The sequence below is a fragment of the Aquila chrysaetos genome, chromosome 16 (genome assembly GCF_900496995.4).
Source record: "Aquila chrysaetos chrysaetos chromosome 16, bAquChr1.4, whole genome shotgun sequence".
Lineage (NCBI taxonomy): Eukaryota > Metazoa > Chordata > Aves > Accipitriformes > Accipitridae > Aquila > Aquila chrysaetos.
In genome coordinates, this window is record NC_044019.1 from 9,050,647 (window position 1) to 9,076,652 (window position 26,006).

The following is a 26,006-nucleotide window of genomic DNA, read 5'->3' on the forward strand; positions in this document are numbered from 1 at the left end:
AAAAACCTAATTAGCACATGTTTGGCCTTTAACCAGTTCATACATGTAGAAGAAAGAATTAGTGCATGCATAGTGAAGGTAACCTGGAAAGGAACAAGCAGGAAGGGGAAATTTGAACACATTGAGCCTACTGGCCTATTGCCACATAGGAAGAAACTAGAAGCTACCAGTCTTCTCAGGCATCAGCTCAGCTAACTAAGTGTTGAGACAGGTGAGGATTCTCTAACAGAACACACTTAGCTTCTTTGTAATGCTTTTTCTGTTCATGATGTGCAGGCTTTTTAAAGGAAATAGTAACACTGGCTCCTGTTTTAAATAGTTCAGAAATTCTTTGACAACTTGTCCTGGTTTCAGCTGGGATAAGAGTTAATTGTCTTCCTAGTAGCTGGTACAGCGCTATGTTTTTGAGTTAGGTATGAGAAGAACGTTGCTAATACTGATGTTTTCAGTTGTTGCTAAGTAATGTTTAGTCTAAAGTCAAGGATTTTTCAGCTTCTGATGCCCAGCCAGCAAGAAGGCTGGAGGGGCACAAGGAGTTGGGAGGGGACACAGCCAGGACAGCTGACCCAAACTGACCAAAGGGGTATTCCATACCATGTGACATCACATCTAGTATATAAAGTGGGGGGAGTGGGGCTGGGAGGATCGCTGCTCGGGGACTAACTGGGCATCAGTCGGCAGGTGGCGAGCGATTGCATTGTGCATCACTTGTACATTCCAATCCTTTTAGATTACTATTTTCATTTTATTAGTGTTACCATTATCGTTATTAGTTTCTTCTTTTCTGTTCTATTAAACTGTTCTTATCTCAACCCACGAGTTTTAAGTTTCCCGATTCTCTTCCCCATCCCACTGGGTGGGGGGGAAGTGAGTGAGCAGCTGTGTGGTGCTTCATTGCTGGCTGGGGTTAAACAACAGCACAAGTCATTTTCATTACCTGGCAGAACAGCAGTAGAGCCAGATAAGAGGTCTCTGGAAGCCTAAATTTTAAAGTTCAGGGAGATCTTTCTCAAGTACAAGTCTTAAAATCAATCTTTGCATTTCTGAATGCAGAGTACTTACTCTCTAGCTGTGTTGCAAGAGCAGTTATGTTAGCACTCAAGGGATCAATTGGGTCTGTGTTTGTTTCCATTTCCACAGGAGAATTACTTCTTAAGGAATCTTTTGAGCTTCAAATACAAAGTAAAAAAAGCTTTAGAGACATTTCTGAATAGCAGAATGAAAATGTTCTTAAAACAGTATTTTTAGTTCTATATCAAGGCTATGAGTCCTAGAACTCTACTGAAACTGAATGACAAGTTTGTTTGTAGGAGTCTTGGGAAGACGTGCTAAACAGAAGTTTAGTAATGCAGAATCCACCAGAACTGAGCTGACTGAGCATATTTGGTGGTCGTTTTATTTTTACTTGTTTTATTTGGTTTGATTACAATTATTAGTGGGCATGTTCCTGCTAAATAAGGCAAGCAAGTGTCACTGGGTCCTTGTAGCATTTCCAGTATTTTTAACTGACTTTCTAAATGTACTCTTTGTAACTTCAAAGATGGTTCTCTGCTGAGACTGCCAACGCAGTCCTCATCATCCACAACAGAAGTGATTTTACTAATTAATTGTATATACAGTATAGCTACACATTCTTCATTCTGAAGGAGCTCAAAAGTCAGTCACTCTTCTATCCACCATCAAATGGCAGGTGCCATTACATTTAGTAGTGAACAACTTGCCCTGAATCACTAACATTCTTACCTCAAGGAAGATGTGAATTCAGAAAAGGAAGCCCAGCCAGTTTCTTTTGCTGGCACAGGTTCTTCTGTACTCCACACATCAGACCCAACAGATTCCAGACTGGTACCATGCGCAGTCTCCATGGGTATATCAAAGTTAGCTGACCAGTTTGGTGCTGAAAAACCACCGACAAGTTCATTAGGAACAAATTTAAATAAAGAATGAGTGCACATATGCCTAACGCAGTGATTCTCTATATGCACATTCTAAAAAGAGCAGCAAAATTCATAACTAGACTTTAAAGCACATGCAGAAAAATCCTCTATATACTGTTAAAAAAAATGAATGCATTCCCTAAAACAGAAATTCTGCTAGTAAGGCAGAATTTTAAAAGCAGTAACTCAAGAGTATTCTGCTAAAAATTGATACAGTTTATCTGAAGAACAAAACCAATAAACCATACCAGATCACAAGTATCATCCCACTTTATTCTTTAAACTAACATCAACATTTGTTATCATTTTTCAAAATTAATTTCTATAATAATAATTTTTAAAATCTCAAGAGTCTTCATCCCTTTTTCAGTTTCCTATGCACATTTTCCTGAACACAGAAAATGAGCATGTCAACTTAGGTATGGGCAGTCTCTAAATTTTTCATGCACTAACACCACTGCTAAGTTTCAGAAAAGTTTAAGGCTTTTTACAACTTAAAATATTTATTGGGATTTTAAATTTTGGAGCAACTGTGACTTAACAGCACCTAATTTAGGATAGGTCAATTCAAAATTCTTCACCTACCCAAGGGGAAACATATTTGTCATTAACACTTACATACAAAAAAACAGGCTGAAAAGGAAGCTCTGACTAGCAATTAGAAATTCCAACCCAGGCAGATATGGGAGGAGACCCACATGGATCAAAACTTGTTTGACACACAGATGCCAACGACACCAATCTGACAAAAGAAAAGAAAACCCTTAACTTTTCCTTCTATTTTAATTTCTTACAGTCTAAACACAGGGCTTTTACCTACAAATATTGCCAGTTTAACTAAAGCTAGTTTAGTCTACTGTGACTTGAATGTGAAAACTTTTAAACCAATTACATCAGTTAAGTTTCCACGTAAGAGTCTACTGATGTGCATCTTTCACTCACACATGAAACCAGACCAATGCAAATTCCCTTGGCTTCTATAGAAAGTCTTTTAAAACAGCATTGTTATATGAAAAGTTGGTCTGAAAGGCTTCCAGTAAAAATAACCATATTTTAGGTTTGGAGATTAACCACCTATTAGTTTTGCAGGCATTCAAGATGCATAAATGATTACATTTCATCCTCCCCTTTCTGATTCCTCCTCCTTTTTTTCCTCTTGAAGAGTAGAAACGTGAATTTTAGAAAGACTAGGTAACTTGACTCAAGATACATAAGGAATTCAAACTTCCCAACATTTGCATGCTCTGTTGCAAGCAGTCTTTACAGTGGGAAAGACTACTTTATTAAGATAGTTGAATAGAAACAGTAAACGAGGAAAACTGCAAAATAAGACTGCTAGATCTAATGTTTTCCTGTAACTCAAAGCAGCTGGGAGAGAAGCTACGTACGTTCACTTAAGTCTACGTCCATTTTGTCCTCTGTATTGGTGTGTGATTCAAACAACTCTTGTTTTGTTCCATCCTCTTCTTCAGAATCAGTACTTTCTTCACTGTCTGTACTGCCCGAACTTAAAATACAAAGAGATAGTTTACATTCAGTATTTAGTATCAGACCCTGGGCACAATGAAATACTGGCAAGTTTGAGGCTAAAGAGAATTACAACAGCTATCATTTCTGATAGATTAAATGAGGTGTAATTTGTTAGCTGTTAGCATTCCCCACATTTCTCCCAAAACCCCCAGGGTTTAAGGTTTTTCACTTAATCATGTAAAGAGGCTATCTTTTTCCTCCATTTGCATTTAAAAGAAAGATTGGTTTTACTCCTGTCATGCAAAAGGGAGCAGAAAAGGCAAGTAAAGAATCAGATCTGTGTACAGAGATTGTTAGCCTATTTGGTCTCTTCACACTAAACGGAAATGCTGAAATACAAAACTCTTCAACACCAATCTAACAAGATATAACTTGATTTATTTTTAAAATCTCCCAACAAATCTAACAAATCTATTTTAAAATCTCCCCAGCTGTATTCCAGTCCATCCTCTTCAACTTCATGTATACTTTAACCCCTAGGGGCATCTCTCCCTTCCTGGTGAGCGCAACTAACACAAAAAACAAGGTAACATGAGAAGGTAAGGATGTCCTTGAAACGCATCACATTAAGTAACCATGACACCATCAGACAAAGTAATTGATTTTGTACAGAATATATTAGCAACTTGCATTTCTCAAAGGCCACAAGGGAAGAGATTGGGTTTGTGACTCGAGCCACAAGAAGGTCAGAAAAGCCAAGACTACCCTAGGACAAAATTCAGTAGATATCAAGGGAGGCTGCACAGCCCTGAGAGTTTTGGGGATCAGATGCTCCTTCCCCTCAATGTAGCTTCCTATGCAGTTTTGTCCACAATCACACTGGTACTGTATAGAGGAATGACAGCAGCTTCTACAGAGGTGTCTAACGGGACTGCATTGTCCAAGGCAAGAATGGCTAAGCAGGTTTAAAAGCAGAGGGAAAGAATAAGCAGCAGGAAAAAACAAGCTACAAAAGCTGAAGTGCAGGAAGAGCTGAGTAGGGAGGGCAGCTGTTGCCATCTTCTGCAAATTATGGCTGGGAGACAGCCACTAGAGCCATCCCTCTACGCATTTCCCCACAGAATGGAAACAGCTAGTTATGCTGGACAGCCTGTGCTAACAGTCAGCCTGAACCAAAAGACATGCTCAGTATTGAGGGTTCACTATACTGCCATTTGAATGAAAAACATTTCTTACCTGGAACGCCTCTGGGATTCTGGTGTAAATGCAATATGTTTTTCTTCCCAAATGTCTTCTTCATCGGAGCCACCGTCATCAAACTGCTGTATCCGCTCCTTACAGCATGCCTCAAACAAGGCTATATTGCCCTAAATACAGCAAAAAGTATAAAATCTGTATTTATGATTAATCATTCTGCTCCCATTAGTAAACATTTTGGAAATATATGACTATTCAGAAGAGAATCTTAAACTACTGGGGGGGGGGGGGGGAGGAACAAACAACATTTCTCTAAAAGCAGCAGAAAATCTGAATGTCTTAACAACTTAAAGCTTGTCAAGAAAACATTCAGTGGTGTTTGTTTTACTGAGCTAATAACAAGTTGAGTGGACCATCAAAGAACAGCTAGGAGTTTCGATCATGTTTAAGAATGGCATGCACAAATGACTTTGAACAGCTTTTCAGATAACCAGACCACCAAATACTCCAGCGCTATTTTCTGTAATGGAGTTCATTTCAGCTCAACTGACAAATAACATCTAGGGTTAAAGTCTCTGGCCTTACTTTCCTTTCACCACAATCTCACTGGAAGACTGAAATAGCTTCTACTGATAAAACACAAGTGTGCAATACGCACAAATCAGATCCAAGCTTGTTCTTGAACCTGGCCATACAAATTAGAAACAATTCTGTTTAATACTGATCACAAGGAACAATAATCGTGTCTTCCAATTAGAAAATCTCATGACACAGGAACAAGGTAGGGTAGTTATTTTTCAAAGATTACACGTCAAAGGAGTAAATATAACAACCGCCACCAAAACTCTGAGGTCACACCAAAGTTTAAAAGACAGTAATTTTTCTGACAGTACAGGAACACATACTTACACTTTCATTTGTATTGAGGGTAAAGTTGATGTCTGAAACCCGATCAAAAGAAACGCTACAAAAAAAAGCAGATGCATGCAATAAAACAAGATGTTGTATTATGACATGGAAGACATTTCATTTCTCTTAGGTGTCTCATTTTCCAATAACCTAAAAACATGAGATTAAAAACAAAGTAGTTTCCAACATAAAACAGTCAAATTCCACATTGAGGAGGCCTGGCATTCATGTGATTTTTGTAACTGTGAAATTTTTTTTAAACAAAAATACAAAACAATGTCATCTCTACCCTATAGTTAGTAGTGAAGATGCAACAAGCCTAAGCAAGCATAACTGAAATGATATATGCAAGTATCAAACACTGTACTGTTATGCAGTGGAGAAAAAAAATGTAGGCCTAGAGAACGCCTAATATGACTACGGTCTACCAAGATACAGCTCAAAATCCTGCAAAGATCTGCATTAGCAGTTCTTATACCTTCTAACCGATTTCAACACTCTACAGAAGGACCTTCTCAACAGCAAGAAAGTGAAAAATGTAATATCAACTTCTGTTTCCTAAACAAAAAGTGAATCTTTTTTTTTTAAACCAATCACTGAAGTTTTTTTCCGAACTGAAAACTAAGTATTAGGCTTTACACATCTTCACATATTAAGTTATTGAGCAGTTTCACTAAAATAATTACAAACATGTCTTTGACTAAAAATAGCATTAGGCAAACCAAATCTTTAGGGGAAGCAAAAAGAAACAGAGGAGAAGATGGGAAATACTACCAGACTTTCAGAAGAGTTAATATATTCTTCCTCTAGCCACATATAGCAGTGCATTCAGCAGAGCAGTACTACTCTTCCTCTAATCCTCATTGCATTACAAAGTAGGGAACAAGGTAAGTGGTCTAAAGGAACATAAGTTTCAAGCGTAACTGAATTACTGAAGTAACCATGTAAATTACTGTACAACAGTAGGCAGGTAATTTAAGCTGTAATTGATTCTTGCACAAAAGGCATAACTTTAAAGTAACTTTATCTACAGCTTAATTCAACTCATGAGTACATCATCAGCATACCTATTACAAATCTCAAGAGATCTGCTTACACAAGTAGTCATCTTCTTTCCACCAAGACCATATACTACCAAAGGCATGATCTTAAAGGAATTCCAACTCCTATCCTTGCCAAAATCCACTTGCTTCTAACAAAGTCAAAGACTATCCTGAGTGGCTTCCTCTCCCACCATATCTTAATCTATAATCTCAGCACATTATGTGGTATAAAAAGGCAGCAATGCTTCTTAGCATATGCAAGCTTCAGTCAACCATCACTTACTGAACATCTTACAGAAGATCACTGAGACATTTTATTGTATTTTACCCTTCTAGAAGCCATCTTCAAGTAATGCTTTTTACTCTCATCTGCATGTTCTTGCATCCCAAGCCATGAATTCTTACCAAAGTCAAGATCAACTTTATTTTCAGCAAGAACCCCTATTCTTTCTTTTTCCCATTATGGCATCAGTTTACTTAGAACTAAGAAAGAGATCAGTTTTTCTGGGGGGTGTTTTTGTTGTGGGTGATTTTTTTTTTTTTTTTTTTTTTACATGACCATGATTGTTCTCATTTCCTCATCACTTACCATATTTGTAGAAATGAGTCTTAACTGCCTTGACCTTGAAAACAAAGGTAGATTTACAATGCCCTTCCTTACTGTCCCCTACAGAAAAGTACACTCACAGATGTGTTATTCCTGTCATCTTTTCCAGGAAAGCTTAAAAGTAGAGCTATTCATCTGGTCTGGTACATAGATCCAGCGGGGGTGTGGGGAAAATCACTTTGAGGCACAGAGAAAGTGAAAGTGCCCCCAACAATGCCATATCATTGCCTAGACATAGTTTTAAAAAGCAGAGTTATAATTTAGTTATTTATTCACAAGCACTCTGTTCTCATGCTGGCACAACCAGAACATTAGAAATGGAATATAAGCTGTGGCTTTCCTCTGTAAACTGTTCAGGGAGGCTTCTATCAATGGACGCAGATGATACAAAAAAAACCCCAGGACTGATTGGCAACTGCCTCACATCAGTAAAGGCTTATATTTATCATCAGCAAAACCACAGCCAAATACACAATAAGAAAGGAAGCTCCCGAGACTACAATCAAAGCCAGTATAATGTTATACTTACTTGCCAATGTCATCTTGATCAGCAAACTTCTCATCGTTGAAGCCAAACTGGTCAATAAAATTGGACGTCATTTGTTGCATCTGATAATCAGAAAAGGCCTGGCAACCCCAGGACCAATGACAGTGATATAATGATTCTAATAATACTCTAAATCCTATTTGCCCATTTTGCTCCAAAGAAATAAAAGTCTCTCTAATCTAAACATAAAGGGCAGGAAAAGGATTTGTCTTAACCTTTGAATTTTAAATGGTAACACTGACTACACACCTACTAACATTTACTGACTTTAAAGCCAGTCTAATAGCAGCTCTCAATAAGAAAGTTAAATCTCTAGTTTAACCACATATTAATCAGCACCTTTCCAAATGCACCCCAAAGAAACAGTGAAACAACATAGTATACTAGAAAAAAAGCTATCTTTGCTCAAAATAACATGTAAGAACCAGAAAAGTACATTATATACAGATACTAAAACACAGTTGCATATTTATCATATAGTTAGCACTAGAAATATCAGTCTCAGGCACACACACCAGCAGCGTCTAACCAACATCTCAATGCAGTGTCACCGACTCAACTGTGCTTTTTTTTTTTTTTTTTCTTCTTTTTTACATTTAAAGATGCCGGTGTCAACTGCCCGCAGGCGGGTATATACACATTAAGGTATACATGGGCATCTTCTCTTATCCATAACAATAGTTTTTGTCCCTTATTCCTCTGGACTATAATTATCACACATTCTCTAGGGACTTTTAACAGTGTTATTTCCATGTGTAAAGTAAGCCAGTGCTAAGATATTCTACGAAATACAGCTGTCACATCAACTCTCTTGGTCTCTTGCCCAGGTAGCTAAAGGGACACATACACAGACAAAACCTTTGAAGAAGGTGGTCAAGCTGACCAAAGTGAATATGGAAAGAAAACAAGAGAATGGTCAAAAAAAAAGCAAGTTTGGATTAAGGCATTATGAAAACTGGAAGAAAAAGAAAGGAGATACAGAAGGATGATATACAACAAGACACTATCAGGGCTGGGCGTGGGTCTGAAAAACATTCATGACTGGTAGGGTCATCACGCTAAGCAAGGCCAAAGCAAGACCTCTTTTACTTTTTGATCGTAAATTTTAAGATCTGACAGATAGTTCTGAAAAACTTCAGGATTTGATACTAACACAATTAGTATATTAACATTACACAGGTAGACAATCAATTACTGGCTGTCCTCCCTATAAAATAATTACTCTGCTTTACACAGTTACTGAGCTCTCCATTCCTGTAAAGTATTTTCACTACTATGGGTATTAAAAAACACATGTAACCAAAAGCAATTAGTGAGTTACCTCCATGGGAAGAAAAAAACCCAAAAGAAGTTAAACAGACTTGTTCTGTTTACAAAAGGTACAACCATTAAGACCACCACTCACCAAACAGAAAAATTAAGACATGAGGTTTATGACATCAGGTAGTTATGAAACTAGTGTGAAATCTTATCGCTACATCAAAATTGTAGACAACAAGTACATAAAAATGCAGTTATAAACTGCTAGTGTATCTCAGACCCTAGACAGCTCTATCCTGTTCTCCAATATATTTTCAGTATGCTTTAGAGACAAAAAGTGGTACTAAGCTGGTGGAGAACAGAACAATGCTTTCCTGGAATAAAAGCTTCCAGAGCCACAGCAACAGAGTAGATTAAATACTGCTGGCATGAGAAACCTTACAACCCAGAACTAGGTGACAGAACACTTCTTCAAAGATGTCAGTTCTGAAGCGTTATTCAGAAACTTACATAAAAAGTGTTTCTGAGAAAAAGGGGGAAAAAAAAGAAACCTTCCCTTCTGGAACAAAGGGTCTTCATTGGAAAACAGTATTTAACTAGATTTTGATGCCAGAAGAAAGAAGTCATAGCAAATATAATTCTGCACAGGCTGAAGTTGAATTTGACAAAAATAAACCAAAAATTAATAGGTCCCTTGGTATTTTCCTCCCTTATCCAATTCCTAATGGGTCCGCTTGAATTCTGGAAATTTACCTCCTGTTTCCTCCTTTAACTATTGGTCTAGAATAGGGTATTCTAGCTTGTCAGACACACCTTTATGAATGAATTTGTGCAGCTGAAGAATGCTTTAAGTAATTTCAATACATTTCCCATCAGTGATTTATCTTGTCTAGTATCATGCTTTCCTCATGAGACCACTTTAGAAAGTATATTTCACTAGCTTAGCTTAGGGAAAAAAACAAAGACTAAGAAAATGGTGATGAAGTTGAAAGAAACAGCACTGGACCACCTGCATATTTCCAGATCAACTTTCTGGGACTGCTTGGATTGCCTAGGCACAGCAGATCACTAAGGGGATACATGAAAAGTACAGAGATATTTGAAGATCTTACTTTCTCACTAGAGCTGCTACAGATAGCACCCAACTTACCAAGTTTGGATTCAGGTGCACCTTATATGCACAAAAATCACATGCATCAGATTCTTAAAATTTGAGCCACTACCCACAATTCAAACTTAGACAAGTAATTACTTATTATAAAAACTACATAAGATGCATAAAGTACCAAAGCCAGTCTTAGACTAGGTAGTGACTACATAGCTATGAGTGTGAGCTGAAAGATTTTGGTTAGTAATGTGTTCCATATAAGGGATCTATTGGCAGTCTTGTGCCACATGGCTCCCACTCTTTCACCACCAGTGAAAGAATTGAAAGATATGCATATTGCAGATAGGACAGTACTATTATAGAAATGTCATCATTCTTCATCAAAATGGCACCAATGGTCTCCATAATCACTCATCACAAAAATATTCTAATACCATAACCATAGTAAACACTGTATCATTATCAATTAGTCAGCTATGAAAGCATTAAAACTTCAAGGTAGACACAGCTTTGACTTAAGCTTTCAGTCTGGTTGATCTGAAAATTCCCTAGGCATTCTAAAACTTTTTTTTCATTAAACCAAAGACGAAATTATCTTTGAAACACTCACAAATGAGTTGTCAAAAGCATATACTGAATTTAAAAATAAGTGATCAAGTTCATTGGAAATTTAGTTCAGGAAGATTTGGCTACATACACTTGCCAGGTATCAATGGCCTATAAAGTTAAAAGCATTCGAGCTGCTAGCTACAACCTGTAGCATACTTCGCTCTTCATTCGTATTGCTGTGACAGCTGCAGAGTTTAGTATTTTGCCAAAAACTAAAAACATTTAACAATGAATACCCAATCGTCCTTGTTTCCTCATCAAAATAAGGGTCAACATTTAAAAAAAAAATCTATTAGCAAAACCAAACAAAAACCCATATTCACTTTTATAGCAATTCACACTTGCCAGAGAACACAATTAGAAGCCACCATTTCAAACTTCTACGTCTAAGTAATAACTAAAGTTAATATAGAGACTGTGTTCAACTTAGCCAGACGGCTGGCACATAAAATGTGTTCTTAGGCATAATGAGTAGAAATCTGCATACACAGCATGATCAAAGACTAAAAACTGGAAGGCACACCAAGAGAATGACTTGTGTTGAAAACCATACCTCTGGGTTTGACAAACCACAGTTGTGTGCACGCACACATGCCAAAGTTTTATTTTAAACTTCCTAGATTTGTATTTGCTTGTGATAGAAATAGAAGTTGCACTGCTTTTTTTTTAAAACTTCTTATTTTTACAGAAAGAGCAACTTCTACTGTTAAAAGAATTCAACTCACCTGCTGCAAAGAAGAATCCTGTGAGAAGCCAGTTTCTTTAAAGTCAATTTCATCATCACTGGAAGAATGAATGTGGCAGGTAGTAACCTATACAAAGGAATTTAGTCATTTGCATAGTATATGACAGACACTCAAGTATACTCACACTACCTGGCTGAATCTTCAGTTTCATATTAAAACAAGAAACAAACTGAATTATTTTTAGTTTTCCCAACTGCTATACCACATAAAACAGTCCCTGAAATATTTCAATAGCATTAATACATACATGAGGATTAGATACCAAAAAAGCCAAAACTTTTGACTACTTCAGAATGACTATTTAACATAAAAAAGCCAGTCCTACAGCTGACAGTTGTCTAAAACAAAATGAGACAAAACTTGCATCTTGTCTTTGTACTGCACAAAATATATTGAACAGCACATGAATTAATAGTCACCGAAATACTAGATTATATACAGAGATCCTCCTCCTTTCCTACATATAAAATATATAAAAATTAAAGGGAAACTGTCTTGCATATCTACACTATTTACAAAAAGACAAAAGAATTAAACTTCAGAAATTCATAACCAATGTGTACTTGCAGAAACAAACATGGAGCTGTTGCCACAGCAACCACTGTTTTAAACATTACCCTTGAAATTAGAGATTTTTTTGATGATCTGACACAGAACTAGTAGGAATAGTTTGTTCAGTGACACTGCTATCTAAGCAACATGTTCTTGGAAGTACTCATCTTCAATCAGAACAGCACTCCAAAAGTAATTTTAGCTGGGACAGCAATTATCTAAAGTAACAGTAGTGACAGCTAACCCTTAAGACATACTCTATGAAGGATCACTAGTATAAAGCAATCTACAGATGACAAAATTTATACTGCGCTATAATATATTGCATTTTTCTACAAACCCCTAGAACTCCATGTTACAGATTCTCAAGTTAAGTCAGGTGGTTCATGGATTCTTTATTTTTTGAAGAAAATACAAGTTTATACAAAAGGAGTACTGAAACACATACAAGGCTTCATACAAGACAGACACCTTTCTATGCTTCCACAAATATCACAGGACAGTGCTAGTCAGGACACATGTACAAGAGAGAAATGAAGTCGTTAGCTGAAGTATATTCTGCTTTTATGCATTTTCCTCTGTTAGTATAACACTTATTTAAAAAAAATAATTGGGAGTGCTTTATTCTTGCACATCTACCATTCAGCCCTGCACTGCAATTTGCATACCAGAAGTACCCTGACTTCAAGTTAGTGAATTTCTGAAGGAAACTCGACCTATCAACACTAAAACTGTCAATAAGTGGGAAGAATAGGAATGCACCAACTGATCTCTGGACTTGTTGTGTCTGGAGAACTGTTATATCAAATGACAGACCAAGTCTATTGAAGGTTAGTGCTCAGTGTATATTTATGAAAATATTCTTGCAAAGTCTGCACACTTCAAGGTAATTATATGACATTTCATACCACAACCTGAGCTGCCCTATAAACCACCCCCATCATGTGGGCAGTTTTTGAGAGGACAAAAGTTAACATACCTACTCCTTCTAGAACTGCAATTTGTTGGGGGAAAAGACACCCAAACCCAAGTAAGAAGTTGTTTATTTAGTTTTAGTTACTACTAATAAACAAGTTAATCCCCAGTAGAAATCCTGCCCTTACTGCTGTAACAGAAAGGAGCTCAGGACTCTTAGCTAGACATAGTGTCTTCTTCCCCAAACTCTCCCTTTGGGAACCAGCAGGACATAAGGCTTAAGATACATGAGTTACTTCTCTTGTTTTCTGACAGCTGCTTTAGTTGAAGCATAAACCTGGAAGAAGAAACTAGTATTACTCCACCCTAATAAATAAATGGCAGAATTATGCCAGGGAAGGGAGTGGGAATGACCACTGCAAATTCCAGCAATTAATTCTTTACTTAAGCAAGCTCCTTACTGTTCAGACCAGTTGCTTTCTAACACTAACACACAGCACCGGCACTTTTCACAATAACTCATTCTAATATGTGGCATTTTTTCCCCTCATTTCCTGGTAATACTGAGAAGGATTTCCCTTAAGAGAAAGGAACTATATGGTGATTAAGGCAACCATGAACAATTTGTCCTGTAGACATATTTTTAGGCTTAGGGGAGGTATATTCTCCTCACCTAGTCTAAGCACACCTAATGAACATTCAATGTCATGACTAATATTGGAAGGATGCCAAAGAGACACATCTGAAGTTATACAAAGTCTCTTGTACAAACCTAGTATTACAAATTGTATAGCATTCTTCACTGTGCCAGCATCATTAATGTACCCTGTCAAAAGTGAAAATGAACAATTACTCCACATTTGTTTAAACTTCAGCTAGGTAAGTGTAAGTAGGTAAGCTTAGTGAAGTACTGCCTACCTTCTACCAGAAGGACAATTAGCAGTGGAAAAACAAAAATAAGCTTCATATAAAGTCTGTAAAGTGTTTTGGGGAAACTCTGAGATAGTGCTGCTACACGCTCACTTCTAAGTCTGCAGTTACTGTTGGTTTAGAAAATGTAACAAGAACTTGTTTGAAAGACAGAGAAGCCTACAGAGGGAGAAAGAAAATGAAAGCGGTGAAGTGTTGATAGATTTACAATCAACATTCCTGATGTAAAACAACTGAAAAAGAATAGTCCTATGGCTGCAGAAGCAGTTCATTATGCATGGGACCCCAGGACCACATACCTTGTTCCATTATAGTAAAAGAGCTCTCTTTGTTGAGCACCAAATGACTGAAGCATTCAAAGTACTCACAAGATCAGTTATTTCCACAGCCTTCACACAGCGAACTTATTTACATACTTTTTAATGAACTTCACATCATAAGAGTATGCACACACAAAGATCAGATCATCTGATCTTAGTAAATGCAGTAAGTTGACTGAAGAAGATCAAGTATAACAGTAAACCACAGCTCTGTCATTGAGGTCAGGAACTGTGTGCTTAACTATTATATCACCCATGACTAGATTCTGTTCAACAGCTTCCTTAGGACAGGAAAACCTTGAAGTAAGTAACCTTACCAAGTAACTAAGTCTATTCATCTACCCAGCAATAAATATAAGGCTAACCCACAGAAAATTAAGAAAGGTGTGCTTAAGATCTTGCTCTGGGGACATTGAAAATCTGCACTTTAAACCAGGTATATAATTTCTCAGGTATAAACACTAGTTCTGATAAGCTGTTGTTTTAACCCAGGATGCTTTCATCAACTTACAGAAGAGCAAACACTCAGACATACCAGGCTGTCCAGGTTTATAGATGAAGAGGACAGGTCTATGGAGAGCAAAGCACAGATCAAAAGCATGGGTATTAGGGGACAGTATGACTGGGAAGAAATACCATGGGGCTGTGCTTTCAGGATACACCCATACAATAACTATAACTTAAACTTGACTAAGTAAAACAACAAGCTGAGTTTTCTGTAAGATCTGTCTTTTAATATCTCCTGCACCATTGCAGGAGTACTGCCCATTACTGCTTATCTTTGAACTACATGCTAATCCAAAGCTCAAGAGAATTGATCACGCAAGCAGAAACAAAGCCTATAACTTTAGAAATTCAAAGACACAGTATTTTCCAGATGGCATTTTAGATACAAGAATTTGTTTTAATGCTTCGTATTTCTATTCAACTGAATATTGTGGAGTTTAGAGATATGTTTTAAATGAGGTTTTACTGTTGTTACATCAAGTATGTCCAAGTAAATGATTACATATCTAAAGAGCTAATTACAATGTTATTAATTATAAATCAGCTTAAAATTCCGCCTCTCTAGAGGACTTTTCTCTTGGCCTTGACCAAGAAGTAGTTTCTAACAAGAGGAAAATATCATTATTCTACAAGCACTATGAAATTCTTTGCATTCACAGGCTCATGGAGAAAATACGATGTGTACATCATTTGGTCCTGTGCACAAGTTGCACAGTTGCAGATTAATTTCCTATTGCTTCTACTGCCATACACATCATGTTAGCGTTATGTTCCAGTTGCTGTATTATGTTGAAATAGCAAATCTAACAGTCTATTAGTCTTGTAGCCCAATTAATATGGCACCAGCACAAGTTAATGAAGCCACATGCAAAGCACTGCATCCCTGAAGAAGTCGGGTATATTAAAATTCATTAATTGGTCTGCTGCTATTGGAAACAGCCTCTGCTTATTAAAGTCTCCAAGTGATTACTCTTAAACTATGTTTAACATGATTACACAAAACCTCTTTGTACTTCTACTTAAGTTTAGCTTTTTTCTAAAAGTGTAATCACTGCTGCTGTGTGCAGAAGAAATTTGACAGGTGCACAACAAAAGTATGCAAAGGTACTTGACTTAAGCAAGGTCAGTAACATATGCACTGGGACACAGGTAGCATTTTTCCATTAAACTTACATAGGCTCATTTACATACTGTAGTTAAAGCAATTAACACCAGCTCCTACAGTTTTAGTTTGTACTCTTCAAGCAGAAAGGAGCTTTCAGTGACACTAACTTGAAGCTGTAAAGAAATCTTCCTTCTTGGCAACTGTCTGGGATGAGCTATACAAACTGAGCTACTGCAAGATGCCCGTGCAAAATATTAATGGTACGGCTTTAGCTGAAAAGTAAACTAAAGAATTATCAGTTCCACAGCTCAGCAACTAGATGTACTTCTTGACACAAGTACATGGTAGTTGGGAAGACTGGTTGTGCTGCTAACAAAAAGAAACTGGGGCCCAAGTAAACAGCAGCAATTTTGATACCTTACCTATCACTACTTACCAGGTCCACTGTGTTCCTCTTGTTAGTTTCTCCTAAAGAGCTTGTGCAGAATGTCTCCCATCGCTCTCTGACCTCCTCTGGAAGCTCTAGCGTAGGAAACAGGAAAAAACCCAATTTGATACTATTGACAACGGATCATCACTTAATTTTTAATTGTTCTCTTCAGCTCTACCAGAAATACTGTAAAGAACATATATATCCTCCTAAATCCATACGGATTACTCCATCTAGCAAACAAGTCCAAATTAAGCAGATCAGCATCTCTTTGCATTTATTTCAGAGAGCTTTGATACTGTTTGGGTAAAAAGACTTAAGCATATGTTTAAGGATGGCTGGTTTTAAATTGAATGCATCAGAAATAATCAGTATTTTCTTCTTTTATCCAACAGCTGGCTTTTAATTTAAGCTTGATTCATTTCCTCAAAATTTGATAATGAAAGCCACGAAGACAAACTTAAGACCATTAACATTACCTTTAATGAACTGTTGGACTAGTGTACTGTTTGGCCCCTTATCTGTACTATGCACAATACAGTTTGCTATCCTTGTCAGGTGACCCATATAGCCATGCCGTCTTCCTCCTTCAGCCCTACAAGAGACAAAAGGAATTCAACTGCCCACACTCAGAGCAACTGTGCTACTATTATTTGTTACAAAAGTCTACCAGAGTCAAGAAGTTACACAAGACAAATAGCATAAGGGTTCTTAAGCAGAAGAGTTGCATCCTGAAACCAAAGGTTCACAAAAGTACTCAAGAATTTAAGATACCAACTGGTTTGACTACACTGAGACAGTTTAGAAGTCTTAAAAAGCATGTAAACTACCAAGAAGGAAGTGCACAGTATCCGAACAGATTAATTCTGCTTTCACTTTCCTGTGTGTAGAAAGAAAAGTATACAGCATTATCGAGATACTGACAAAATTAACAATGGATCTACAGTTTTTAGGGAATTTCTGCTGCTGAGAGTATTTTTCAAAACCCCAATACACTGAACATTCTCTCAGAGCTTTGAGTTGCTGATCAAAAGAGAAAAAATTCTTAAATCCTAAGTGTGCTCTAGTACTGCAGAGTTTCTTAACATTACCTTTAGCATACAGAGCTGGAACGGTATGACCAACTGAAGTTTAAGTTAGGATCACTGCTTTCCTGAAGTTTAGGAATGACATTTAAGTGCATACCGAAGATACAATTACAAGGTGGTTCAAATTTTTTTTTTTTTTTAATGTGACAGAACTCGTTTGTAGAAACAGGAATTACCAGGTTTTAGAGTAAGTGCTTTGAGTAGCTATCATCAGCTAGAACCATTCTGTATCTGACCAAAGAGCTACAAGTGAGAGCTCCAACTTGGACTGAAATTCTAGCATTTAGCTGCAAGCTAACCAGACATTTGCTGTGACAACTTTTTAAGGTTTTGTGCTTTTAAAATGAAAAATCAGGACAGACCCACTCAATTGGCTAGCAAACCTCCTATGAAGTTGACTGAAATCTTTGTAAAGTGACAGCAGTTCAGGAAGTAGTTTATGTTACACAAACACAAATCACATCACTTGATTTTTCCACCATCATCATCTAACACAAGGTAACTGAAATTATGTTATGCCAGTGCAAGATGTCATGAATGAAACAGTATCACACTGTTTACAGGAACAACCTGAGAGAGAGATTCCTGTCTAATTTCGACTGCTCAGGTAACAAGTACACTCAAAACAAGCAACACGTGATGATGGCAAAGATTAGAATTTCTAATACAGGATATGCCATAGAGTGCTTGTATTTGACAAGTGGACTGCCTTGTCATTGCCTAGCCAAAAAGTCTACAATACAATCGTACCTTCTGCTAGCAAATGCTTATTAATCCCAGTGAATCAAACAGCTTTTTACTATGTCAAATTTTCACCAGCAGAAAGCAGTCACCCTCAAGCTTCTAGAGCTGCTCAAAACAACATTAACTGACAGAATACAAAAGCGTAAAAGAAAAAAAATCCATTTCCTGAAGCAGCCAAGCTAAAAATACCTTTAGATTATCTTAAGGACTTATGTTTTATATTTGGAGTCATACCTGGACAAAATTGGATAAAAGCATGAATTACTAACAACAGTCTGCTTGTTTCTCGCAAATAAAAATCAATTCTTTCCAGATAAAAGCACAATCTGAGGTTTACAACGATATTTTCCAGATTAATATTTGCAAACATGAGACTAAATATTTAATTAATTCATCCATATGGTAAGCACCAGATCAAGAACATTCTTATCCAACCAAAGAATAGTTTTAGGCTGGATCTATGGAAATAACTTTCCATACTTCTCTCCTACGAGAGTCTAATTGCTGATAAAGTTGGCAATTCTCTGTAACCTCAGGACAATATGATATGAAATAGAAGACATTTCGGAGTGCATGTTTTCTACGGTTAATTTAAGTCACATTCCTTTTCTTTGTACCACCCTCTTCAACTACTTCAACATCCTTATTTTCAGGTCAGTTATGTTAGCCATATATTTACCATCCAATTCACATCAAATAGGAAGAGGAATATTTTGGGGAGTAGAACTGTTTCAAATAATACACCAGCAAACCAGCAACACTATCCCAGTCAGTTAATTCATTATTTTGACAAGTTAGAGCTAACATTTACTGTTCAGCATCTCCTGAGCCAAACTTATGAGGCTTCGGAGAGCTGTTTTACTCCCTCAGGTGAAGATTGAGGTTTTTGTCTGAAACTGTGTTCATAGCAGGAGAAAGTGTTAGCTACTTGAAACTTCAATCCTTTCCACAAACACTTTTAGAAGTTACTCCATTGCTGAGGACTTGGCTTTTCCTACTTAGGAGTCCGTCGCTCCCCAATATGTAATATGCTTTGATGTGTTTATAAATAATCTTAAATTGCTTACTGGAGAAAAGTACTTCCTGTCCTCTCAAAACTTATGGTATGTTTCTGTACTTGAAGATCAGTAGACTTTAAAGATCATAGTAATATCTTATACATGGCAAGAATGAAAAACTATGTATTCTAATGGTCATGGGAAAAAGCAGTAGAATGCTACCAAAAAGTGGTATGAGAGAAAGCTTTAATCCAAATATTAACATACGAGTGTTTTTGGAACTGGCCAGATGAGTTATGAATTGGTCATACATTCATTTCACAATTCAAGTCCTATGTAGAAAATTGCAGGGAATTAGAAAACTAGTTACTCACTGTTTCTTCTCATTCATCTCCCACGCTTCAAGTATTCGTTCTATTAATTGGCACTTAAGGAAGAGCTATCAAAAAAGCAAAATATGCTTAGTAGCAGTAAAGTAGAACACTATTATACATTTTACAGTTCATTTTAACAAATACTAAAGTCTTATAAGACAACTAATTTCAGGTTGAGGATAAATACTTTCATTAAGGGTTTAAAGTTCAGAAGCAGCAGTCAGATCCCAACCACAAGCCTAAAAGCTAAACCTGCATTAATTCTACTTCTCTTTATAGCTGCTGAGTTGTAGTAGCATAAAGCTATTGAAATAGCAATTTTAATTCTTAGAAGTAAGAGGAACTTTTCTTTCAAGGAAAATAAATACTTGCAGCTCTGTACACATGCTCACTTCAGGGCAGCAAAAATCTACTCTATGATGGCACTTTCAGGTTTAACACCCTGAACTGACATTTTAAGAAAAAACAGGAAAATATTCCTGTTCATTCCACACATAAATAAAACTGGGGTATATTTTGTTTAAGAGTAACTGCTACAATAGGCTGGAAACAGAAAAATTCAAGAGATTCCCAAAACCCCACAACTTACATGTTTCAGTAAGAGATTGTCCCCAGTGGAATCCTGATCTGTAATTGTGCCATTTTCTGTGCTTTCAAGAGGACTTGCAAGAATCAATGCAATACAGATTTCTACTTGAGTATGCAAGAAGTTATTCCATGTATACTTAAAGAACATGTCCTGAAAAACAAATTCAACAAGGTTTACATAAACCAAGGTCTTTTTATTAAATGTAACCATTAGTCTGAACCCAGCAAGTCATTTGAATGACTACACTGGAACAAATTCTTTAAGTTTTAGAGTAAGTATTATCATGCAAGAGAAAATTTGTGACCTACAAAAAAGTTAATCCTTGTGCTTGCCATTATCTGAACACAAGGACTATCATACCGAATCAGAACAAAAACTCAACTGTAAGTGGATTTATCCTGGGGGTAACCAATAATACACTTTCAGAGAACAAGACAGGGAGGAGTGACACTCCCCACTTATATTCTTTCTGCTAGCTGCAGCCCAGAAGGTCCCAGAGTCAGAAGTGTTATTTATGACCTTAGTAGCCCTTGACAGCTTGCTTTGAGTTCACTTAAACTTCTAGCATCTACCATGCCATTTATAATGTGCTCCTCACTTCAGTGAGATTCCTTACAAAATCATATCTACCTGTTTTGAACCTGTCATCTAATCTTATTCTTCCATTACAGAAGGCTACCTCAGATAATCTAGATGCAGTTTAAGATTATTAAACACCTTACACAAAACAAATACTGAGGTTGAGATACAGTAAACAGTGTTCATTTAGTCCTCTTAAACATAGGAAATATTTTTTCAAGCTTTATGTCCAGTTATTTTAGACTACTTCTTACTGCAAAAGTCAAATAATTGCTGTCACTGGTAAAGTAAAATTAATTATGGAAATATGTGCAGTGATTAGAACAGTATTAAACAATTTAAGTCTCCTTCAAAATACAGCTGAGGATCTCCAACTTTCCTTCAGTCCTCCTAAACTAGTGACATCGTCCCAATAAAGATATGCTACTGGAACTAGACAATTACTTTTCCTAACAGTCAAGTCTGCACAGTAAAGCACGTACTGTTTCAGCAAACAGCATGAAGCACCAAGAAGTTTATATGGCTATAATTACTTTTTTATCCTTATGCAAAACCTGCAACAGAAAAGCATGTTCAAACCTCACTGAATTTAGTTTACAAAATAATCTACTTATAAGAACATGCACATGTTCATAGCATGTACATTCCCTTAGACAACCCATCTAGGAAAAACTTCAGTTACTATTTGTATACAAGTTAACACCTGTCTGCAAACCCAAGTTTTGCAAAGAAATTGAGATGAAGACATTACAGCCATAGCTGTATTAAGGAAAAAGGGATTTTGACTAAACCAATTCAGGGCAGAGAAAAATATTTACATTTTAAGTTTGCAACTGCCTGCTTAGAAGCAGAAGTTTACATATTGTTTTCAGAAACTGTAGTATAAGTTCTAGCATGTTTTGCTAGATATTTTTTAACTGATTCCACCATTTAAATTTTTTGGTCAACCTAAACACAAAGAACATGTCCTGCTGTAGTTGAATTATGAGACAGGAAGCACTAAAAGTACACATTCCACATTAGCAAAAAGCAGTGAGTTAACTGACTGAAAGTTTGCTGTACAACACCTTGCTTTCAGAGGTTTGAAGGCATGTGAGCTACCAAGAATAACTGTCTCTATAGGACAGTGCTGAGATACCATTTGGTGTGCCATATATTATTAAGAGAGGAAAAGGTGTTTTGAGGGAACAACTTAGGAAAAGAATGAAAACAGCAGGGAAGCCTTGAACATGGCTGAAAACTTGAGAACGTACAGATGAAAAAAGAAGCTTAAGAAAACCACTATATATTTATGAAGGTGTAGAGAATAAGAATCATTCAAGTGATCAGAGGAAAACGCTGAGGTCAGACAGATGAATTTAACAGTAAAATCCAATACTAAAAAAGTTCTTAAACAGTGCAATAGAAGCCATAACACAAACAGACTGAAAAGTTAGGCTGGAACACTTAGTACAAGTTATCTGCAGTGACAGAAAAAGTCAAGATCTTAACAGCAATCCATAAAAATAAAGGCAGCAGCATAAAGTTCTTACCAGTATTACTCCTATGCTGTTAAGCTCTATAAGCTCCTGATTCACACTACTTGTATTTGTCTGTAAAAGGCTAGATATTAATCTAATCACATTTAAACGCGTGTTTCCCACAGGTGGATCCAATACACCCCAGGTTGTCTTCATGACAGTTTTCTGAAAAAGAAAAGGGTACATACATAAAACCCATTAAAATATCTTTAAAAAACCAGCTCATCATTACTATGCACAATGACAGGGTAGTGCTTAAAAATATATACAATCAGGCCTTCAGCAACAGTCTTGCCTTCACCCTGCAAAAAAGCAATTTTTAGTTCTGAACACTATAGCTTATTTTAAGTCCATAGACAGGAAGCACTAAGAACAGCCACATGAAACCAATGACACTGTAAAAATTGATTGTGAACTACAGACAGGATCTCAAAGTAGATGCATTCTACCCACCCTTGAAAGGAATTAGGAGATATTTCCCAGGCAATGCTTCTCACTGGTTAGTCCATGTACAACTATAGTCTACATTGCTACAACATACCCAGGTAGGTAGACAGTCCCTAAGTATATTAAATGCCTCAACAATGCTAACTTCATATACTTGAAAACAATTTCATACAAGCAACAAGCTTCTCTGGTGTCTTATTCTGATGTTACACATGAAAAAAGCTCCGTCTGTAGTCTTTGAAAGAGTTACTTGCAACACAGCAAGAATCTCTTTCCATGCACTAATGGGTCCTTGTTGTTACAGTCATAAGCTTCAGGGTTCTTACATTGAAATTTAGCTGGTTAACAAACCAGAACTGTTGTCACATAACTAAATGCCAGCCAATAAGAAAAACCTGGTATTAGCTACCATTAAAAGCTAAAAAACTAGTAGCAAATATGCAACGAGCAGGGGAATTCACAATGAAAACGTCAAAATGTGTTTGTGCCTTAAGATAGGAAGACAAGGAGACCACCACTGCCTTCTGTAACACTGGATGACATTTTTGCCTGACCAGCGCCACCCTTGCATCAGAAAAAAAGATGACTGACATCCTGCTAGTTCATTTAGTCCATTCCTTACATAAGGAAAAAAAGCTAAAGATGCTCATTTAACTAGTGCTCAGAATAAGCAAGAGATTCAATAACTTCACTAGATGACTTATTCAAATGCTAAGTATGTCCAACCATCAGAAAACTTCAGTATCTTATGTGACCCTGCTTTTACTGTAATATAGACCTGTATCTTGCCATGTTGTTGCAACAAAGACAAGACAGTTTCTGTGCATTTTATTACCTCTTCTGCATTTGGAAATCTTGAGGTCTCACCTTCTCCAGGCTAAAATAAACTTTAACACTACCTTGACCCACCCTATCTGGTATTTTATACACCTCCGGTCTTCATTTTCACTTTGGCCCACAGGTCCTTCTCTCTTATGGACTGCGGCACCCAGTTCAGGGTGCAGTGCTCCAGCTGAAATTCTGCCAGTGAAAATTTGGGTGGAAAAATATAAATGGATCATAGGTAACCCCCCTATTTATACATCTTGTATTTATCTTTTGCAACAGCATGACACAGGTAAGTTGCTTAAATCAAAGAATTTAACGTGCGTAGAGTACAGGGTGCATGCCATGAGCTGGTCTACTTGTGTCCTGGGCAAGTCTAGAGGAACTGTGCAGGCCTCGCATGGGCAATGCCAAAGTTCCAAACAACTGAAGCATCCATAGTCCATATTTCCTATCCAGATAGGATTTCCAAGCAGAAAACAGGACCCACCTTGAGAACATATAGCAAATCTCTCTTCATTGCTTTCAGAAACTAATTGTTTCAAGGCTATTCTGCCAATTAAACAGAGTTTAAGCTGGAAAAGCATATCAATTAGCACAACATGTTGGCTCAGGGACAACAATAATGAACAGCAAACCTCACAACAGGTTGGGAAGGAGCCTGGGCACTTGCCTGAAAGTTGTCAAACTGGGTTTTGTTTGCTGCCTAAAATACAGTCACACAGTGACAGTCTTGTTTCAATTAATTTGGTAACACAAGGTTTCACTTACTTTTGGAGGCTCAAGTAGGAGTTCATGGAAGGATGAAAGTCGTGCTTTTATGGCTTCTAAAACACTTTTGTTGACAGAATATGTTGAATTGCTTATGCCTGGAGGACAGATCTCAATATGGCCTTCAAATCTAAAACACACACAAGTAAAATCTGATAATTAATATCAAAACTAGTTATAAAACATGTTTAAGATATGATTTTGAGAGTGTCACAGTTCTGAAGGCATGTGAAAAGAATGAAGAAGCAAGTAAAAGCAAGGTTTTATATACAAATATAAATTAAGTGTGAAGTAACGGTTGAACAAGGTTTTTCCGAACACTGGCTCTAGTACTTTTAGGTTTATTGTGCTTGAAATCTCCAATATGGTTTTGAGAGTAAACATTACAGCTGTTCTTTTTCCTCTTTTGAGGCAGATAAAGAGCTTCACTCATCTATCCTGAACAGCATAAACAAGTTGAATGTACCACAGAGATCTGTTCAGCGGTTTCTCAAAGTAAAGTTATAATAAAATTCCACGTAACTTTTTAAAAGGTCAATACCCACTCACTGCACTGTACATATTTACTCTATCCCTTGTATCCAGAAACAAACTGATGAAGTGTAATTAGTCTGATCTGTGAAGTGGCACTTAAACTAGCTTCTAGAAAGAACTGCAGAAAGACCAGTCATTTGGTGAAAGTGTAGTAATGCCAACCACCTTGCTCTTTTACTTGTTCATCTACAACAGGCTACAAAAACGGTTCAGTTGTAAGTACATGTAAGACACTTGCTATTGCTGAACAGTAGTTCAGTTAAATTATGCAGGCATAATTCAAGCAAAATAAGAAGACTTACGTCTGTCGTCTTGTCTCAAGTAAGGTCAATAGTATTTGGATTGCACTGACTATTGCAGATTCATTTTTTTCTTTATGAAAAATATTAGACAGCAGCTGCTCTATGATTTCTTGTCTGAAAAGAAGAACACTGGCATCAGATACAACACTACTTCAGGATACATCTGTCAACAGAAGTAGCTACCATTTGCCCACGTAAAATTAATAAGGGGATAATACAAAGAAAACCAGTAGCTATTTCGAGCTAGCAGGTACCACTAGGACAATCACTCCCATCCTTGCTGCCCCAGTCATATCTTCCTATTCCTTCCATTGATCTATTTTTTTCTTCCTGACAACCAACGCTACGGCAAGGGAGTTTTCCTTCAGATCAAAAACCTGATTCAGCTTGCCAGAACAGCCACACAAACCTAAATCTATAACCACCAAAAGGAAGAAGGGAATACAGGAGAATCTTCTGTGGCAGAAACACACACTTAGATTAACTTAAACCAAATAACAGATCAAAGCCAAAGTCTCCCATGTGTACTCTGCACAGTATCAAGCTGACCTCCACATGTCTGATCCCACTAACTTTGGCAGCACAGGAAATACTTTAATAAAACACCCCCCAACAAGGAAGTCCTCCAGGTGGGCTCTGCTTACTTGCTGAGTTATTTTAAATTACACAGATGACAGGTAGCCAAGAAAATTCACCTAGAAAGCACAGCTTGCCATTTCTAGAGGTTTTCAAGGTCAAAAGTTGAAAACTATGTTGTTTATGAACTGAAAATAAAATCAGAAATTTAGCAAAACAACTTACTTCTCTAGACTTGCAAGCAGTGGGTCTGGTTCTGAACTGTTCTGTACTTGTAACATCTGGTCTCTGCTTAGACGAATAATTTCACAGAGTGACTGTGATGCATTTGAATGCCTCTGGAACAGAAAAACATAGCTTTTCACTATAAGAATAATAACATGCTGGACTGTAATTCTTCAGTTAAAAAAGGCAAAAGTTTCAACTGGGACAAGAGTCTCTCCTACCCAAAAAACATTCAGGCAATA

The 26,006-nt window shown here is 37.0% G+C and overlaps 1 protein-coding gene across 12 annotated transcripts in view; it reads right to left on the bottom strand.

Annotated features, from left to right (window-relative positions):
- Nucleotides 1-26,006, bottom strand: part of PPP6R3 (protein phosphatase 6 regulatory subunit 3) — a 68,644-nt gene that overhangs the window by 10,307 nt on the left and 32,331 nt on the right. For 9 of the 12 annotated variants that reach the window (XR_003926916.2, XR_003926917.2, XM_030039108.2 and 6 more), the window contains 15 exons: nucleotides 25,765-25,877; nucleotides 24,964-25,077; nucleotides 24,128-24,257; nucleotides 22,097-22,249; nucleotides 19,986-20,135; nucleotides 19,397-19,461; nucleotides 16,672-16,787; nucleotides 16,199-16,284; nucleotides 11,413-11,499; nucleotides 7,693-7,790; nucleotides 5,514-5,568; nucleotides 4,644-4,774; nucleotides 3,326-3,444; nucleotides 1,744-1,897; nucleotides 1,063-1,169 (listed from right to left, as the gene is read on the bottom strand). Coding sequence is in view for 9 of the 12 variants with exons in the window: in XM_030039108.2 (XP_029894968.1) it covers nucleotides 1,063-1,169; nucleotides 1,744-1,897; nucleotides 3,326-3,444; nucleotides 4,644-4,774; nucleotides 5,514-5,568; nucleotides 7,693-7,790; nucleotides 11,413-11,499; nucleotides 16,199-16,284; nucleotides 16,672-16,787; nucleotides 19,397-19,461; nucleotides 19,986-20,135; nucleotides 22,097-22,249; nucleotides 24,128-24,257; nucleotides 24,964-25,077; nucleotides 25,765-25,877 (1,678 nt within the window). In the remaining 3 variants the exon portion in view is untranslated. Of the gene's footprint in view, nucleotides 1-1,062; nucleotides 1,170-1,743; nucleotides 1,898-2,555; nucleotides 2,680-3,325; nucleotides 3,445-4,643; nucleotides 4,775-5,513; nucleotides 5,569-7,692; nucleotides 7,791-11,412; nucleotides 11,500-16,198; nucleotides 16,285-16,671; nucleotides 16,788-19,396; nucleotides 19,462-19,985; nucleotides 20,136-22,096; nucleotides 22,250-24,127; nucleotides 24,258-24,963; nucleotides 25,078-25,764; nucleotides 25,878-26,006 lie in introns of those variants that run through there. The other 3 variants (XM_030039112.2, XM_030039113.2, XR_003926918.2) reach the window with 2 other exon arrangements.